Here is a 19,999-nt window from a genome sequence, read left to right as displayed (position 1 = left end):
CGTGGTGGAACGTGAGGGTTTGCGCTGAACTTCATTGGACATTGAAGCAGGGTTTCTTTTGTCTTTGTTGGGTTATATCTATGGGAGCAAGAGCCAGACGTGGTTCTGAGTGTTTGATTTCCTTGTCGGCTGTATGCGGGACGGGTTTGATGCTTCTGTGGGGCCGGGAGTCGGGCGGGATGTTCCCTTTTTTGACTACTACTCCCCTACGAAATGTCTTTTGATTTGCTATAACTCGCTTACCGTTCCGGTTCGGGGTGCTTGCCCTTGCCGGGGGATGGGAGTCAGGGAGCTCGTATTGCTTTGTTACATTCTCCTCCTCCTTCTTTTTTCCCTTCCTTGGGGTGTAGTTTAGGGGGCGACAGGCACACTGCTAGTGGGGTTGGGTCGTAGCCATCGGCAGGGGTGTAGGGTGGGGGGGGGGTTATTTTTCTTTGTTATTTTCTATGACCATTCTATTTCCCCTTTCCTTTCTTCACAAGAGCTGTGGCGTATTCTCCTGATTCTTATCTAAAGCGTATTCGGGTGTCCCATGTTGATCCATATATCCTGTACTTCTGGTGGGCGGGTGTCGTTGGGAGGAGATTGCTGTCATTGCTATCCAATTGCTTGCTTTTGGTTCATGCTGCATTTGAATTTCTGTGGATTATGGCTGTACATTATTTCGTCCCTCAATTTGCCCGTCCACGGTTCTGATGTAGTTCGTTTATTGCCACCCGATATGTCTATGTATATTTTCCTCTTGTGTTATAATAATAAAAAGTTTTCAAAAAAAAAAAAAGGTTTCACAATCAATTTTAATTATTGCTTTCTTTACTGCATTCTTTAATTACTGCTGGGCTCTTAACTGTGGGTTCGGCTAGTATCAATCTAACTCCTCCTAGTAGGAATAACCTACTCTGCAATGACACATCTTGTACAAGACCGACAGAGGCAGAAATACAACACATTCTGCAAACATATCTATTTAAACCTTTCATGAACATATCTGCTGTTAATTTCCTGGCTATAGGGCATGTTGCAACATCAGAAAATAAAGTGATGGATGGAGTGTTGAAAGTTTTCAAACACTCACCCCAGTCACAGATCTGGGTTTAATCTATTGGTATTTGGCTTGCCAAGTCACCCCAGTTGGGACCCAGTCATATGCAAATCGTTCTTGACGCAGTTCCCCATGGGAGCAGTCCTGCCCGAAGCGCCAAGCCACGTCCTCCCTGGATCAGAAACAAGCATTCTAGGGCAGGTTTCAGGGTATCCCCCTTCATCAGCCGGGCTACCTTGAATCCAGTGGTGCAGCAAGCAAGTGACCCACTTCCGGGCATACCGTTAGCCACTTAGGGTGCAAATAGCAATATCACAAAATAAAATGATAGATGGAGTGTTGAAACTTTTCAAAGACTCACCCTCAGTCACAGATCTGAGTGTAATCCATTGTTATTTTGCTCACCATGTCACCCAGTTTGGACCCACCCATATGCAAATCAGCCTTGACCCTACTCGCCATGGGAACAGTCCAGCCCGAACTGCCATGCCAGGTCCTCCCTGGACTGGAAACAAGCATCCTGGGACCTAATTCAGGGTATCACCCTTTATCAGCCAAACTAGCTTGAATCCAGGAAGGACCTGGCCTGGCAGTTCAGGCTGGACTGCTCCCATGGGGAGCAGGGTCAAGGCTGATTAGCATATGGCTAGGTTTAATCTGGAATGGCGTTGTGAGAAACATAACAATGGCTTAGACCCAGATTTGTGACTGGGCGTGATGTTTGACAATGTTCAACATTCTGTCCATCATCTTTTTTCATTGCATTTTCACCATAAGTGTGAAGTGTATGACTTGGGTACCGTGCTCGCTACACCAACAGTTTCAACTTCGCCTGTCTGATAAGGGGTGATACCCTGAAACCAGTCCCAGGATGCTTGTTTTCTGGTTCAGGGAGGACCTGGCAGCTAGAGCTGGGCTGCCATTGCGAGAAAAATCACAATGGATTAAAACTGGATCTGTAACTGGGGTGAATGATTGACAATGTTCAGCATTCAGTCCATCATCTTTTTGTGAGGCAAATAGGGCACGTTTACCAGGAAGGGCTTAATCTTGGCTTGAAGTGTTTGTTTTCTCATGTTTTCCTGCAGCTTGAATGAATGCAAGGTTTCTAAAAATACAGATCAATTAATAAGGTTTCTGATGGCTTATGATACCAAAAGATCATTTTATTGTACCCTGCTTGCTATATGTGCACAGATTTCAATTGGTGTTTATTAAGTTTACTGTTTTTTGGGGAGTGGAATGAGTGGAAATACTTTCAGGTAGCTGTATATGCGCTCTGCTTGAAAGGGAACAGTTTAAGGTCGGGTTCCTGTAATAAAGAAAAATCATAAACAATAAAGGCCCTGAAGAAGGGCTTTCTGCCACGCTACTTCATCTATTGCTCTGTTTAACTATCGTTCATACTTTACTTTTGAACACCACAGCATACACCATGGGTCAAGAAAGCAAACTACTTCAACTATTGACCCTCCTGCACTGTGAATGGACTCACTTTTCCTGATCATATGACGAGTTTCTTAAAAAGAAATGTACTTCAGTCTCAGGGCTTGTGGGCCCTTTACTTCTGTGATATTTTTGTTGTTTTTGTTCTTTATATTTTTCATTTTTGACATCCAATGGTGTTTAACTTTGTCTTCAGGTTATAGTAATTCAAGACCATAAGTCCCTTTTCCTTGCACCAAAATGAGTCATAGTTTCTTATGATCGGTATTAACACTACAAAAGGTTTCTATACACGCCCTATATGCATCTGCCTGCTACGTCCTTACTGAATCCTAGAGAAATGTTCACCAAATTACTCAACATTTACTCAACATTGAACTATTCAGGGCCTGAGTCGTAGAGGCATTTTAGAACTCATGAATGTATATTATTATGTTATAGCATTTAATTCAAGATGATATACAACTTATGTGAGATTCACAAACATCCTTGAGCCAATTCATTTAACTCTAAGGAAAATCATGATTTATGAGCATATAGTAAACACAACCCAGCAGACTTTAAGTGGGCAGTAAATCCACCTGTTTACAGTATTTCACCATAATTGTTTAGGTCTGAAGCATCCAAGAATGTAATGTCATTAAGAATAGACAGGGACTTTGGTCAGCCCCTTTAATAACTGGCTGATCCCAGGCAAATACCTTCAGCCACTGTTTTTTTATATGTATCATTCATGTGTGCTCAGTCCATGGCATTTTGTGGATGGTTACATCTGGCGCTGGTGATTTTGAGTTGGCGACTGGTAAAAAGTAACCTTTCCCCAGAATGGGGTTTTAGGGGGTGGCCGACCATCGGGAGGCCTGCCCCCCACGGGGGCCTTTGGGGCCTGGAAGGGGGGGGGGGGAGACCTGAGCACTGGTTGTCCGGGGTTTGGGCTGGTTGGGCTTCCTTGTGCGGGTTGGGCTGTTTTTGGGCTGGGTGTTTTCGGCTGGTTTGGCTGGGGGGTATTTATGTGGCCATCTTGTGTCACTGTCCACCATTTTGGTGGCAGTGACATAGCGGCCGGAGGGGGTCCCTGGGCTCGTGGTTTTTGCCCGCCCACCCTCCCCTTTTTTCCTCCATTTTTGGCGGGGGTGCGCATTTCCGTGGGATTGGTTGGTGGACTTTGCCCCGGGGAGGGGCTGCCCCCAGAGGGTTTTCTTTAGTTCTGGGTCTGCAGTGTTTTTCAAGGGGGGCTGTCTTGCGGGGATGGACCTGAGGGGGTTTGTTGGGAGCCGGTGCATCAGTTTGGTTAGGTTGGTGATTTCCGTGTCGCTGGAACAGGTGCTGGTGTGCTATGCAAGGTATTGGCGCTTTTCATAGAAAAGAGGGGCTAAGTTGGAGCACTGGGATGGTTTGTACAGGGGGTGGGGTTGCGTTGCAGGGGCCAAGGAATGTTTAATTCAGTAAGGAGGTATGTGTCAGAGGAGATGTGGTGGTTATGTTGTGAGTATGTTGTGTTTGGGGGGATATCTTTTAGGGGAGAGGGTGGGGGGTTGGAGTAGGTATTCCTTATTTAGTGAGGCTCAGTTTTGTTAGGCACAGGCCAAGGTTATTGGGTTTTTCAGGATGCACCTGCTTCCACTAAAGCGGCCTTTGTCACACCTTACTACAGAGTCTGTGCCCCCCCCCGCCATCCTGGGTGGGCCCCAAAGATTGCAGGCGCCCTTTACAGAAGTCATTAATTAGAAGTTGCCAATTTGCCCACAAAGGGAACCCCCAAGGAGCTTTGTGCTGTTCAGGCAGTTTAGGATAGCTACGGGGCCAAGCATTCGGCTATGAACCCAAAATAAAAATAGTAACATAAACTCTGTTGCCAAAAATTATATTCTCCTCAATTTGATATGGCCACAGTAGCTGTGTCTCTACTCTCTTGAGACTATGGGACCAATCACTGGCTTTAGTGAGAACTCCCCTTGTTTTTGTGGGTCTCACCTAAAGAGTGCATGCTTTCTTTAGGCGTGCACTCTTGAGACCTTTTGGTTTCTAACAGTGGACTCAGAGTTTGCTCATTGCTTACCATTGGTTCACTTCATTGTCACTGTCATTTCCTTGCTTCTTAGTGGTCAGCTGCAGGAGGCTTCCTTTTTCTTCACGTTTGTCCCTTGCCCAAAGATATGTGCATGGTGTTAGGTATGAGAGCAGGAGACATACATGCAGTGCTTAATTTGTAAAAAAAAGATAAGTGCCAGGGTCCTTGTCAGGAGGCCACCACATCTTGCACCACACATTGCCACTGCCAGCACTGCCAATGACAGTACCTACACAACTACTAATACTACACTGCTACAAGTATGACACTTTAGACTATTCAAGGCCTCAAAGCCATAAGAATGGCTTGGGTGGCTCTTATTAGTTGATTTAAATGTATATTGAATTAATAAACAACTATTGTCCTGCTCATCTTTTAATTGCAGACACAGAGGCACCATGTGGCAGCTGTCATTAGTGCAGGTGCTGACAATTAAGTGCTGGTGCCGAGCACCGAAAACCACTGGCTCAAATTAAGCCCTGCTTACGACATTTGTTTGATAGGCTTGTGTCACTTTTGCAACATGCAAAGGGGTGCATGCATGACGCAAGCCTCTAAGTCATATTTATGAAGCTAAACAAAGCCACTTTGTATGGCTTTGAATGGCTTAAAAAATCTGGAGTAAGACAACACAGCGCAGATTGCTGTGTTGCCTTATGGCATTCCATGGCCATTGCGGTGGATGTTCCCACTCTACTCCCATGGGTTTGATGTATTCCCATATTTACAAGGATTAGCAAACCTCGGAATGTGTAAAACTCTTATCCCTCCCCAGGTTAGACGTGATGAGGAGAAATTTCTTTATTTGTGCTTGTTTTTCCCCCTTTCTATGTTTGTAGCATTCTGCAGCACACGTCAAAAGAGGGAAAAGCATCTCAGGATTGTTTTTGTACAAGAAGGTACCCCTTCCTGCCCAAAGACATGCATGCAACAGAGGCACCCTTGGTGCAAGGGTCCCTGCATTGGTACTAGGCTTCTAAAATGGCACCAGCGCAAAGGAAAAGGACCGAAATGTGCTTGTTAGACCTGGCAACATTGGCGTGGGTTTCCTGTGTATTTTTGCCTTTGCCTCCTGTGTTTTTGCTGTGTGCTGGACTTTGTTATGCTGGTCTAGATGCTTTGGGCACTTTGCCACTGCTGTTCAGTGCCAAAGTGCAAGTACTCCCTCTGTAAATTGTTGTTATGGATTGTTGTTTCCATGATTGGCATATTTGATTTACTAGTCAGTCCCAAGTACAGTGCACTGTGTGTGCCCTGGGCCTGTAAATCAAATGCTGCTAGTGGGCAGCAGCTCGGATTGTGACACCCACATAGGCAGCCTGTAAATGTAACTCAGGCCTGCCATTGCAGAGCCTGTGTGCAGTCTGGTACTGCCATGTTGACTAGGCAAGTGCACCCACTTGCCAGGTCCTAACCTTCTCTTTTCCTACATGTTACTCACCCCTACGGTAGGCCCAAGGCACCCCTGTGGGCGGGGTGCAGTGAATGTGAACTGTAGGACATGCCCTGGTGTGTGTGGCATGTCCTGATAGTGAAATACTGCCAATTTCGTTCTTCACTATTGCAAGGCTACGTGTTCTGATAGGATAGAATGGGGAGTTTGCTTATAACATCTTATAACATAACTACCCCTGGGAACAAGGTAGGAAAATAAAGTACAATATGCCTGAACTCAGAATGTTAGATGGCATCTTTTAGTGAGGGTGATTGCTACATTCTGTGTTTGAAAATACCACTTTTAGAAAGCCATCCAGTGTTCCTCTTCTAGGATGTATATTTATTGACTGTTGGAGTGACAGGGACTGGGGATGTGCAGTGGCTCCAGAGAGTCTGGATGAGTCAGGGCTGGGCTGAATAGACCTGTGCTGCATACTGAGTAGGGGGAGGACATTTCTTTCACACCTGAATGGGGCTGGTCTGCCAAGGACAATGCTGTTTCCACCTCCTGCCAGCAAGCTACACCAGAGAAGACAGGACTGGTTTTGGCTGGGTTAAGAGTTTCTCTCCATCAGAGAAAAAAGAGATTTACTGAATAAAAAGAGGGGCCCAGACTTTTAGATCACTCTGGGAAATCAAAAGGAACCTTTGCCAAGGAGAAGAGCTGGAGAAACTGAAGAGGAAGACTGCCTTTGTGCCGTTTGCTGTCTGGGGTTGGCCTGCAGTGACTACTTTCTGCCAAGGAGAGAGAAAAGGACTTTGCTGTTTGCTGTGTCCCCTGCTTGAGGAAGATCTCCAAGGGCTTGAAGAAGAGCTTGCCTCCTGTTATGAAGTCTCAGGAACACAAAATCTTCACCCCCAGCTCCCCTGAACTTCCTTGCTGGGAATTCTGACCTGCCAAGAGATGCCTGTCGCTGTTCTGGGCCTCTGGAGGTTGTTCTGGATGATGGGAGCTGGAAAAGCAATGCAACAACGAGAAGCATGACACATCAGTGCCTGTTTCCAATGCATTGCCTAAGAAAACAATGCAGCACCTACCCGCAGCTCGAGAAATAGCTGCTTGCCACATCGAGTACACCGGTATCCGGAGTCCGAGATCACCGCACCGATTCCGATGCAAGCCCTGTTGCGGGGCTGCAAGAATTGACAAATCGTTCCGGATCGTCGCATCACATCGAGGTGCCAAGTCTGTTGCATTGTTGGGAGACGCAGTAAGAAACTGTCGCATCACCTCCCTACGCAGTAAGAAACCAACGCATCTCCTCCTCTTCAGTAAAGAACCGACACATCACCTCCCCTGCCCAGCAGTAAGGAACTGACGCATCACCTCCCTCGGAGCAAGGAACCAGCACATCACCTTCCCTGAGTGTAAGGAACCGACACACCTCCTTCCCTGCAACCCTTTTTCTTTGTGTGCGTGACACATCCAAGGTAATTTGTGCAAAAAGTTTCACATCTGCAATTTGCTTTGAACTAAACTATTTCCACCATTTGAAAGTCTTATTGTTATTACTGTATGGTGGATTTTTTTCATTTTGATCTTGATTGGTTTAGATAACGATTACTTATTTTTCTAAACTGGTGTGGTGACCATTTGCAGTGTTTTCACTGTATTACTGTATGTGTTCACAAATGCTTTATACACTGACTCGGAGATAAGCCTGTCTGTATGTGCCAAGCTACCAAGGGGGTGAATAGGGGTTATTTTAGGAGTATATCCCCTTTACCCTGACTAGAAGCAAGGGTCCCTATTTTGACAAAGGTACCTACCTGTTCTAACTAGAGACCCCAATTTCTAACAGTGCTGTACTAGATAAATATAGCACACTCCTTCCCTGCATCACTAATTTCATAAATATGCCCGTTATTTCTTAGCAGATGTGGCCACGTCCTGCTCTGTCCCTCTCACTCAACACAACTCAGCAACTTTTGTTGCTGCACTGCATTTTGGGATATATTAAGAAATCAACAGTTTAATTTGCTGAACAGACAAACATGTTTCAGCTATTAAACACTGAAAGAATTAATAACGTCTGTATTGAGAAAGAACACAGGTACACAGAAATGTGCTGTGGATTCTATGCTACTTCAGACAACTGCTGATTATTTTTTGTTTCATGCTAATTTCCTCCTCTCTCGTCTTTTTTTGTACGAAAAAAATAGTTTAAGCTTACCTTTACTACTAGTCATTTATTTCAATTAACATATCGGCTTTAACTTCTAAATAGCCTGTAGTGAATGATGGCATCTATATCATTAAGTTTGATGTTCTCCCTTCATGTGAACATTGATGAACTTTCACTGTATATGTCTGTATCTTCTTTGCAAAAGATACTACGGTATTCATATGGTCCATGGCAACAAAACGAACACTAAACAATTCTATTGGGAACAATTGTGCATAGCTATTTTCTTCTCTGTTGCCATTTATTGAAAATTTACAGCATTGAACATTTACAACAATCCACATTTTACTATATTTATACAAATAATAGGTTGAATATTCTTTGCAAAAGTCAGAAAACTGCAATTAAAATAGACTTAAGTGTCCTAAAACTGGGTTAAAGACGGACAGGTAAAAATGATATGGAGCCAGGCCCCAAACCCCGACAGTTGACAACGAAAGCACTTGTCCTCTACCTCGGGATACATCTTATGTAGGGTAGCCGATGTATATTAGGACATCCAATGGAATAGAAAAGCAATTCTTTTAAAATTAGCAGCTCTTAGTAATTTATGGCCATATAATGAGATCTCTTGCCACTCTAATTTTGAGAACGTACATTGAGTTTCTTGGGAGATTTTATCTAGAAACTTTGTTACCATTGCTAAGTAGTTCAATTCAAAAGGTTCCTCATAACTCTTTGTTACATAAATCCCTAAATAACGAATAGGCAATAAAGATTGGTCCTGCTGTTGCAAGAACTCAGGCAAATTTTGACTACTGGCATTTAATAATATAATTTCAGTTTTATTATGGTTAATTTTATAACCTCCAATAGCTTCAAACTGCTTAAATTCTGTAAGGTAGTCCTGATATTCTGTTTCTCTGGCTAAAGAGAGAGAATAATATCATCAGCTAATAACTTTAGTTTTGGCATTCCTTCCAGAGGCGCTTGAATCTGCAAGTTAGCTCCTATTTTTTCAGCAAGCCTTTCTATAAAGAATGCGAATAAAGCAGGTGATAGAGGATATCCCTGACGCGTTCCTCGCCTAATAGGCACTCTTCCTGCTATCTGCGAATTTATAATAACCTGCCCCTGAGCCCCTTTATACAGATTTGCCAGCATTTGTGTAATTTTAATTGGGAACCTTACCTTTGTAAGAATTAAGAAAAGAGTTTCCCAATTTACTAGGTCAAATACTTTTTCAGCATTGACCGTCATTATAAGAAGAGGTCGTTTATTTGAATTTAAAAAATCAAGCGCTTGTACCAGAAACCCCGTAATAGATTACATGTGTCTACCAGAGACCAACCCCATCTGAACTTTTTGGATCATCTTCTCAGCTATAGAAGAAAAGCGATTTGCCCAAATCTTCATTAAAATTTTATAGCCAGCATTCAGCAAACTAATTGGTCTGTATGAATTAACGTTTTTACGGAATTTATCTTCTTTAACAAAACTTATTATTGTTGATCCTTAAAAGTGGAAGGAACTTCTCCCATCACTCTTACAAAATTTAATAACTCTAATAAGAAAAGTGTTAATTCTTCTGAACATACCTCATAAAATTCTGTGGGTAAGCCATCTTTTCCTGAGGCCTTGCCTCCCGACATTGAAGCAAGGGCTGCCTTAATTTCATTTGAGGTAATTTCAGCATAAGCCTCAACTCCCTGTTCCATTGTCATACATGGAAGATCAATGTCTCCCAAACATTGGGTTATCGCCTCATTAGATACCATAAACTCAGTTGCATATATCTTTTGATAGTGCCTGAGAAATGCTTGTGCGATTTTTCCTTATCTGTAATCAATGCCCCAGCTTCAGGCTTTATCAGTTCTGAAATTAACATTGATTCCTGTTTGGTTTTGCTTGACCAGGCAAGGAGTTTCCCCACTAACTGACTCTCCTCATATACTCGCTGTTGGTAAGTCCTGGAGCTGGCTATTTCCTCAAGAATAAAAAATTCCCTTAATTCCTGTTTCATTCTCGTTAGTTGCTGTTCCAATTGTATGTATTCTCCCTTGCAACTATCCCTCTGCATTAAGGCTACATCTACGGCATGTTGTAATTTAATTATTTGGTTCCTCCGCTCCTTAAATTGTACTGCTGAAACGGCTATCATCTGGCCCCTTGCTGTAGCCTTAAACGCACCCCATATTGAAAAAAGAGTCGCTGTACCCTTATTTTCCTGAAAATATACCTTAATCTATTCCTTCATCTATTCTACTCATTTAGGGTACGAGAGGAGGGGCCGGTCCATTTGCCACCTGAATTTCTCCCGTCCTGCCCCCTCAAATTCTCATCTCAATATTAAGCAAAGAACGATCTGAGAAGTAATTGACTCTAATTTCCGCATTCATACAATTAAAATAACGAGGAATAAAAAAAAATCTATCCGAGAGGCTGTCTTATACCGCTTGGAGTAACAGGTAAACTGTAAGTCACCTAGATGTAGCTCCCGCCGAGGATCCACCAAAAGATAATCCTGTTTCATAGAACGTAAAATCCCTTTTGTCCTCAGTTTTAACTGTTTTTCCCTTCTATTGGAAGTATCTTTTTTCAGATCCTGAATAAAATTAAAATCACCTCCTAGGACTATCAGACCCTCTGAGAAGTAAAAGGTCCAGTGTTTTAGATTAAATGGAAAAAGTTGAGTGAGTTGTGACATTTCTTTTTTTTCATGTTTTATGGTTGAAATGTTATTGTGCACTGCCCTTTACTTTATGTATCTAGAGTGAGTGGGATTAGCTCCCCCCCTTTGGGAAAAGTTGCATTTAGCTATTTCACTATGGTAAAATGTTATTATGCACTGCACTTTATCTCATCATGTATCTAGAATGTGAGGGATTAAGGTACAATGGCTCTGCACAGCACTTTACTGCTCATTTTGCACATCTAGGGGATTTCTAGATATAAGCTAAGAGGAAGGTTGTATTTTATTTGTACAAATCAATAACAACTGCTGGTATTATTAAATATATGTATTGGAATTTTTAATTCTACTCAATAAAATATATATATAAAAAAAAAGAATACACAACTTGGAGCCGCATCTGCTCTGTTGAGCAAAATCTAGATATCGACCAGCTGTATGGAAGATACTCTGAACAAGAGTAGAAGATTTAAGGTTTGTGGCATTTTTTGTATTTAGATGTAGATTCTGAAAATCTAAGTAAGGCATTTATATGGATATACCCAGAAACAACAACCCGTCCCAAGCAATGACGGTCTGCATATTTAGGTTTATTGTGGAAGTGCAATCGACACATTCTTAATTTCTGAAGCAGCAACGTTTTTTGGGCTGACATACCTGAACAAATGCTGAAAAGGCAGATATGAAAGTGTGTCTGGGTTCCCACTGTTTCCCCAAAAAATGGGTGTTTGTCTATGTGAATAATGATGGATTTGCCCTGGAAGAACAGTAAAGGCTGAACATAAACATTTGTTTGAGGCAACTGCATATACAATTATTTCCCCCAATTCGATGCTCTCATTTCTGTAGTATTCTCAATGTGCACTAAAACATCTGGTTAGTGTCTCCCAGTGCACAACACTACAGCCAAGTCTGCACAATAATGACGCTTAATGTACTATATTATGCTGCATTAAAACAAAATTAAAAATCAATTGCCCAATTGTTGGTGTCTTATCATGTTATGTTTCAATTTGTAATAATAAATAGCATGAGCAATTCCAATAAATAAATAAAATTCACAGATTTTCTCTAAATCCTAAATTCCCCCAATGAAATTAATTTCCTCAAATCACTATACGTTAGCTCCATCCAAGGTTAAAACCGAGACCAGATTGTCAGTGGCCCATTTTCTGTTTTCTTGAGCTCCTTTTTTAATATAATCTTAAGCGTCTCAAGAATGCTGTTTATTTTTTAAAAACATATTGCCTCCCACTGACAGTTCTATATCCTCCCACCCAGTAACCTCTCAATAACCTATGAGCTTCCTTCAGGACTTCCTTACATCATGGGTGTTTTAAAGTTGTGCAAGCTTGAGAGATTGTCTAGAAATTTCAGGATCAACCCCTCCATCTTCCATTTTACTGACAAAGATACGCCGTCAATTACCCCAATAAATATCAATGTGCAAAGGGATTTTTACTATATTATTACTAGATTTGTCCAGTTTGAAACATCGAGGGGCCGCACGATCCATATATCTGACTAAATGATTGATTATACATGTTTTCTTTTTATTTCAAATATTTTACAATGTTTCCAAGAGCTATAGTTATTTTATTTGATCCTTTATGAACGTGTGACGGCTTAGATCTTTGGTTTTATTGGTTAGTAAAGGGCAGTGATCAAAATGAACTGATTATTTAAAATTAAATGGAAATGGATTGCCTACACATACAGATGATGTGTATTTACTACGTCATTTTGTGTTGTTACAGAGCACACATTTATTTTTTATTATATTTAAATTTTGTAACAAGGGGATATTGTGGGCCAAATGAAAGACTTGATTATTCAACCGATAGTCACCTAAAAGGGGAAATTGATCGTCAAAATATGGTAAAACATTTGACTTATTATCTCCAACATTTCCTAAGTTCATTAATAACATTTACAGGTTTGAGAAAAGTTGATTTGTATTCTGGTAAATCATAAAATAATCTTTATCCATCTTTGTTTAAGCTTATCACGTTTGTGAGAACATTTCAGCAGTGTAGAATCAAGAATAATTTATGAAAACGCAACCACTTCACAAAATTGTGGCACTTTCAGTTTCATAGAACCACACCTGTGTACACAAAACACTACACATCTACACATCGCTAAACACAGTTTGTGATTTGTGCAAGAATAAGTGTTGGGGCACTATTGAATGTCTGCGTACTGATAAGGCTGCGTAATCCTAATTCCACCTCATGCCTCTTTAGTCTACCACAAGAAAGTCCCCGCCCCTTTAGCCCACTCTCACAGATTCCTGATTTATCTTCTAAACATGTATTTTCCGATTTCTCTACCGTACACTTTTCTCTTTGTGAGTTGTTTTCTCGTTTGCTTTGGAACAAAGGCTAATGAGAAAAAATAAGAGCCAGTTCCCAAAAATGAGTGCTATTCGGCCTACCTACAAACATTGCCTCAAATTAAGCACTGGCTAAACAGGAATACCGGAAAGTCTGTTACTTGTTAACTATCTGCAAGTTTTTACACTGCAAGAAAATCCATACCATAGGGGGTTGAGAGCGCCCAGGAGCGTGATTTATAATGTCTCCCCTGATGGTTCTTTTTACGTTGTCTGAGACGAAAATGGAGTGAACAATGACAAAGCAATTCAACTTTTGTGACACCCATATGGCATCAGAAAAAGGACTAGGAACCAATGATTGAAGTTACATGGTTTATTGCAAATTATTAATCAAACTAATAAATACAAATATCAAAAGAATATTAAAAAAATACAGGATTACAGTTGATAAATTGAAATCTCACAGTAGGTTCAGTCTCAAAAGGATTAGGTATGAAATCATCACAGCCACGACAATCCAGAAAACAAGAAACAGTAAGAAGAGTTCCATAAAGAAACTCTGATATTCCCTCCTAAACATGAACACGTTCCAAAAACATCTAATCAAGGTTCTAAGTGTAGAATAACAATGGTTTCTAAATTGCAGTTTGAAGGAAATGCAGGGAAAGTGTCGGCAAAGTGAAGACTTTAGGAGAATTCTTCCAGAATTGGAATAAGTGTTTTGCCTGAATCTTCTACTTGCAAGAATAAAAGAAAGCAGATAGGTCTGTACTCCTCAATGTCCAAGAGAATCTGTTCTGCCTCTAACAGTGTGAAAGATAATTAAATCAAACAGAAACGTCTGGAACAATAATTTCCCTTCCCACACCACAATAGTCTCCATACTCATGTTGTGCATTGCAACATTATCAGACTTCCCCATCCCACAGAACTTGGACAGTTACTCCAACCTTGAACATCCCTGCGTTCCTGATACACAATGAACAGGAGGCTTCATCTGCTCATTGGGTCTTCATGTTTCTTGCCAAGATTTCTCCTCTCAGACCTTAATATCAGGGAACTAATACGGACAATAATACTCCTTTTCTGTAATTAATGAAACCTTGAGAACGTACCTGCAAGGGAAAGAACACTCACAACAAGCAAAGCATATTTCGAAATCACAAGGCCCTTCTTTAGTCAGCCTAATATTAGCTAAAATTAAAACGTGTACTTCAAATACATGGTTATACTTGTGCACATATAGTCCAAAAGAAAATGCAAACATGAATAAGTACGTACATGATTACACTTTCAAATACGACTTTCAGAATATATGTAAATGTGATTTAGAGCGTAAATGCAACGTGAAAACAGAATATATCTTCATGTTAACTGAACATTAATACCCATTTATGAAGTCTCTATTTTTCAGTAGTTACATTTCATTAATGCATTTATATGTTTATACATGTAAAATTATTAAGGCACACTTTAGAAATAATGTCAAATTGTGCATTGCTAACGTGTAAGATATAAATCTAAATTGCCCTCTTCCAGGGTTAATATGAAACGTACATATGCAGCAATCATTCTGCTTACTTTGAACGTCACTTCCATATTTTTAGTGCTGCAAGCTTATCTGGATTTCACATAATAAATGGATGAATTAATGAATACAAAAAAGCTGAGTCTTAAGTGATTTCCTAAAAAATCTCGTCGTTTCCAGTTTGGGACTGACAAATGGAGTGGGCATTCCCAAGAGAGGGCACAAAACACAGAGAAAGTGCGAGGACCTCGCCTGTCATTCTTATGAACCCTTCTTAAGTGTGGAACAGCCAACAAGAACCAAGACGCTGCGCCACACGTTTCAGCTTCTCAGATCATTAGAGCGTCGCCTTGCAAATGCATTATGAATTAATGCAGAGTTGTAAGTGCTTTGAAATAAAAATTAATAGCAACAACATAGGAAGTAGTATATGCAAAAATAACCATTGACAATAATTTAATACCTTAGTTAAATTGCTATAAAAATACTGCACAACAAATAAACACTATTAAATTTAACAACAGCTAAAAGCTGTTAAAGGAAACCTAGCAACGCTTAACTGTTTTCCTCCTCTAAAATCTAGAAAGCTGAGCTAGAAGCGCATCAGTGTATGTGACTCATATTTTCAGCTGTTCATAAATTTTGTTTAAGAAACCATACAATCTATTTGGTTTCAAACTCTTGCAGCCGTGATGGGGCTTTGTGGTGGTGCAAAGGACATAAACTACCCTTGTGGGCCCCCTCTCTATCCTCTCTTGAGTTATGTACGTGGCTGAGACTAGGTCAAAACAATTTTAGAAGTGCACTGAGGGGCATATTTATGAAATTTGTGGTGCAGGGCAGTGCAGCAAGTCACCTTGCTGTGCTGCCCTGTGTCGAAGGGAAAGGGCAGGAATGTGATTCCGGTCCTTTTCCCATGCTCTGGCTCCATTTTGCCAGCCTAGCACCAACTCAGGCACTCTTGCACCATGGTGCAAGGCTGCCTGTATTGTAGGCAGGATTGTTTTTGTGCAGGAAGGGGCACCATTCTGCACAAAAAAAATCCAATTCTTTGAGTCTTCTTCCTCTATCTACCTATGCTGCAAAACGCAGCACACATAGAAAGAGGAAATAACAAGGAGAAATAAACATTTCTCTTCGTTACGCCTCTCTTGGGGAGGGATATATTTTTGGCTCATTCCCAGGTTTGGTAAATCTGGAAAGGTGTCAAACGCCATGGAGGTTGCATGGAAACACCCACAAAATACCCACAGAATGCCTCTCTGATGCGGAGTAATGCAACACAGTGATTTGCACTGCATTGCATTACTCCAGATTTATGAAGTCATTTAAAGCCACGCATACTGGCTTTGCTGGCTTTAATGTGCGTCACACATGTATCACATTGTGAAATGCAAGCATGACACAAACCTCTCATAAATATGACTCTGAGTTTCCCATATATGATTTGGAGGATCAGAGTGGGGATAGTCTGACGACACAATGACCAGATGGGAGTACCTGGTCAGATTAGAGACCCTCAATACTGTTTATCATAAATACAATGTGTATCATTTGCCTCCAGAAATCTACTGAAAGATTAACCCAACTGAGTGTCACATAAATTAACTTCACTAGCACTTCCATAAGACATGGAACGTCCACCTAGTTAAACATGATGCCCAGTTACCTACATCTGAATCTTTTCCTAATCCCAGGAACTTCCACACCCTCTCTTTTGTCTTATTCACCAACTTCTATTGTACTCTTCTTATCTTTGGAGATCAAAAAGCTTTGAGTTGATCTTGCCTATAAACTTTAGCGTCTGTTGGAATTGAATGAAGATGATCTTTTGCAACACTTTACATTTAAATATTGTAATGATAGCTTAATTGGGTCAACAGACCTATATAAATTCCGGCTTCAGCAAGGATGTGCACATTCTTATGACAGTAGATCACTATCAATGGGACTCAATATGAATCAGGTGGGTTTTATCACAATATTTTCACCCCTCTAACCCACGTTACTGATACTGAGGTTGTAGGTAACTCCGCGGGCCAGAAATACTCCCCATTGCAGGTTTTGAAGGGGAGGACTACTCGAAAAACAGTTTTCTCCTACAAGCTTTCTCCTAGAGTTTCACCTAGGATTTTGTCAGAGACTGAAACCTGACCCCAGATTATCAATGGGACATAATTCAATGTCAAACAATCGAAAAAAATATTGACAGGTAAGTCTAGATTTTATATACTTAACTCCACTTTTATGTACCTTGGCAGTACATATATGTTCAAGGTCCATACATGTGATGTTAGAAATAGTACATTTATACTTCCTATATGCACTTACCTTTCATTATTTCATCCTTATAACATTTTTACTTGATATTTTTGAACTACAATATCCTGGGTTTTTATACGCAGAATTATAATCATCTGATTTCATCTGGCAAAATATCTAGGCAAACTTGACATTCCAAAGGGGCTGTAACTTCAGTTAACATCCCCACTGGGATTACTATTACCAAAGGCACTTGTAATGAGGCACCAAATGAGATGACACAGGCTGAAAAATTAGCAAACATGCATTTTATAATAACTTAGAATACTGAGAACACTTTTAAAAGTAGGGCAACATTGTATATTTAAAGTCAGTGCAGCATTTTAAGTTGGTGCCAGTTGTGTAACACTCTTTATTTTCAATACATTTAGTACTTTGAATGTTAGTATGCTTGAGAAGCCATGAACACTGACCTTAGTCCATATAGCACTGTTCCATCGGGGTGCAATCGAATCATTCTGTTCTTGACTGTTACTCCATGTACAAATGACTTCTTGTCATTGAGGAAGTAGGTATCTGGTACCCAGAGCTGATCTGCAACTCTGTTGTCCAATGTCAGATTTAAAGGTATCTCAGAGTAAGACAATCGCTTATCCCGCCATGCTTGCTGAAAGTACATTGTCAAAGTGTAGTCCTGTGATTACAGACAAAGAGAAAGCACTAGTAAAAACAATGGAATGAAGAGTTTTAGATCTGTTGTTTATTATAAATTCATTTGAAGCCACCCATCATCTCTACTATATTCTGTTGAATGCACTAATGCTGCTCCCATTAATCAATCTGATGATGCAAACTTAATTTTTAGTCTTCAATTTCAAATTCCTTCACATTTAAAGACCATTTTAAAATTAGCAATTTGACATATTGGTTCTTTATTTACATGCACCTTAATAATCTGTTAATATTTTTTAATTTTCTAATAAGTTGCGGACCCCCTAAGTAGGCTTCGTCGGTGCCCAGAGGTCCCCCAGACCACAGGTTAAAAACCACTGTCTTAGATCATTATATCATTTGTTACACACACTATATTGAGAACTTGATTATTTATAGAGTACTTAATGTCTACAAGAATCATTGTTAACAATATTAAACAATACTGTGTTTATATTATTAAACAGCACAAAAAAGATCAAATATGCACATTTCAAAGCTTAGAAGGTGGTTCTAAGTGTAAAACAAGGGGAGGCAAAACAGTTACAATACTAACATATATATATATATATATATATATATATATATATATTACCTACTGGCGGTCGCCAGTAGGTATATATAGTTAGGATTTTTTCCCTATGGGTTTTTTGAAAATTCTATGTCTAATAACTTTGGCGTTTGTGGACGGAATTGGCTGAAATTTTCAGGAAAATGGCACATTTTGTTTCTGAGCAGCCCCTGAAAATTTTGGGGGGGTTCGTCAAGGGGGGGCCGAGAAAAAAGGGGGGTCCCAAAACGCGTTTTTCCCATGTTAATTTCCATAGGGCGGTTGGCCTCACTTTTAGCCCGAACGGCTGAATGGATTTGCACGAAACTTGGCAAAATTGTAGGGACTGGTAGCCCGATGTGCCTTTTGTAGGTCTCAATATATGTGCTCCAGTGGATTTTGAGAAATTAACGTTTAAAAAAAGATATATATCTGTAACAGCGGACCGGGCAGCGCTCCAGGACGCGTACTTTTCGCGCAACGGAGCTTTGTGAAGCGAAGCTGATTGGTTCTCTGGCGTCTGTCAACATTCCAAAAAGTCCGTAGCTGCCGCCATCTTGTCTCTCGGTAGGATCGAGAGACAAGAGGAGGCCAAAACAAAGGGGCAAATAACCATAAGGGGGCATAGTAGATCCTCCCTGACCCCCTAGGTTTAATGTGGAGGCTTTAAAACGGCCCCGCGGGGCAATTTTTTTTTTGTTTTTTTGCGTGGGTAGCGCCCGGTCCGGGAACCGGGAAGCTTTCTGGGCAGCGTACTGCAATGAAAAATGAATGATAGACTTTTCAAATACTGTTGTTAATTGATTGTTGGTTTTGTTGATTATTTTTTATTTTTTTTTATTTTTTAAGGATTGTTTATTGTGTTTAATAATTTATTAAACTTTCTAACGCGGCGCGTCATATGACGCATTACGCGACAACGCAGGTCCAGAATATAGTGAAAATGTCTCCACCAACCAGCGGACGGCACACAACCCCTTTCAGCAGGCTAAATAGTTCTGTTAAATGACAACAGAAGGGACAGGCAACAAGAACCATCAGTCAAAGAGGGGAGGGCAAGTTCTTCTCTACCGGGTCACGTTGGAGCGCTACCGGAACTGATCGAATTGGTAGTCTACAGTGTTTCTGGATGTTTCAGACTGAAGCTGGCGTTAGCATGAGAGCACCACCATTTCGTAGCTCCGTCGTGGCCATTCCACGAGCAATCATGCTAGGTGCTCCCCACCAGAAGCCTGCGGGAGTCGGGGGCCCCCAAGACTTTTGTAGAATCTTCAAGGATGAGGGGACGGTTTCGAGAATGGAGCCCAAGCTCTAGCAGACAAGCGTCCGAGTTCCAAGGTGTCGCAGGCCCATTTTAGTGGACCACGCCCAAATCTGAAGAGATGGCCGCCATTTTGAGAGTCCTGTGGCAGCCGCCTATCGCTGCACCGCAAGAGCGGGAGCAACTCAAGTACATGGTGAGCGAGACGCTGTAGTCGAAAGAGCGGGCGGTAAACAGCTGAATAGCGGAAGAGGCACAGTGTAGCAAAAGCGGGCTGAATGGCAAATGAAATGGAAAAGGGGTGCCCCACTACAGCGTGTCTTTAGGTGAAACGGATTGTGGGACAAGGTGAAGAATGGAAGAGTCACCAAAAGGAAAAAAGTTCCGCTTGACCCCGGGAGCCGGCCACCTATGTCGGGGGCGATCTCAGGCCACACCAGGGCAACACGACTTGGGGAGGGGGCCGGAGCCAAGCGCCCCCTCCGAGTCCGCGACATGACACCGTCCCTCGGGGGCCTCCGTCAAGCGGTTCAGG

The 19,999-nt window shown here is 41.3% G+C and overlaps 1 protein-coding gene across 2 annotated transcripts in view; it reads right to left on the bottom strand.

Moving 5' to 3' along the window:
* The window catches only part of GABRB2 (gamma-aminobutyric acid type A receptor subunit beta2), a 933,998-nt gene that overhangs the window by 608,737 nt on the left and 305,262 nt on the right, over positions 1-19,999 (bottom strand). For both annotated transcript variants that reach the window (XM_078653411.1, XM_078653410.1), the window contains exon 4: positions 17,416-17,636. In XM_078653411.1, the coding sequence (XP_078509537.1) occupies positions 17,416-17,636 (221 nt within the window). The remainder of the gene's footprint in view (positions 1-17,415; positions 17,637-19,999) is intronic.

Source organism: Lissotriton helveticus, chromosome 7, assembly GCF_964261635.1.
Source record: "Lissotriton helveticus chromosome 7, aLisHel1.1, whole genome shotgun sequence".
Classification (NCBI taxonomy): domain Eukaryota; kingdom Metazoa; phylum Chordata; class Amphibia; order Caudata; family Salamandridae; genus Lissotriton; species Lissotriton helveticus.
This window is presented reverse-complemented; position numbering and strand designations above follow the sequence as displayed.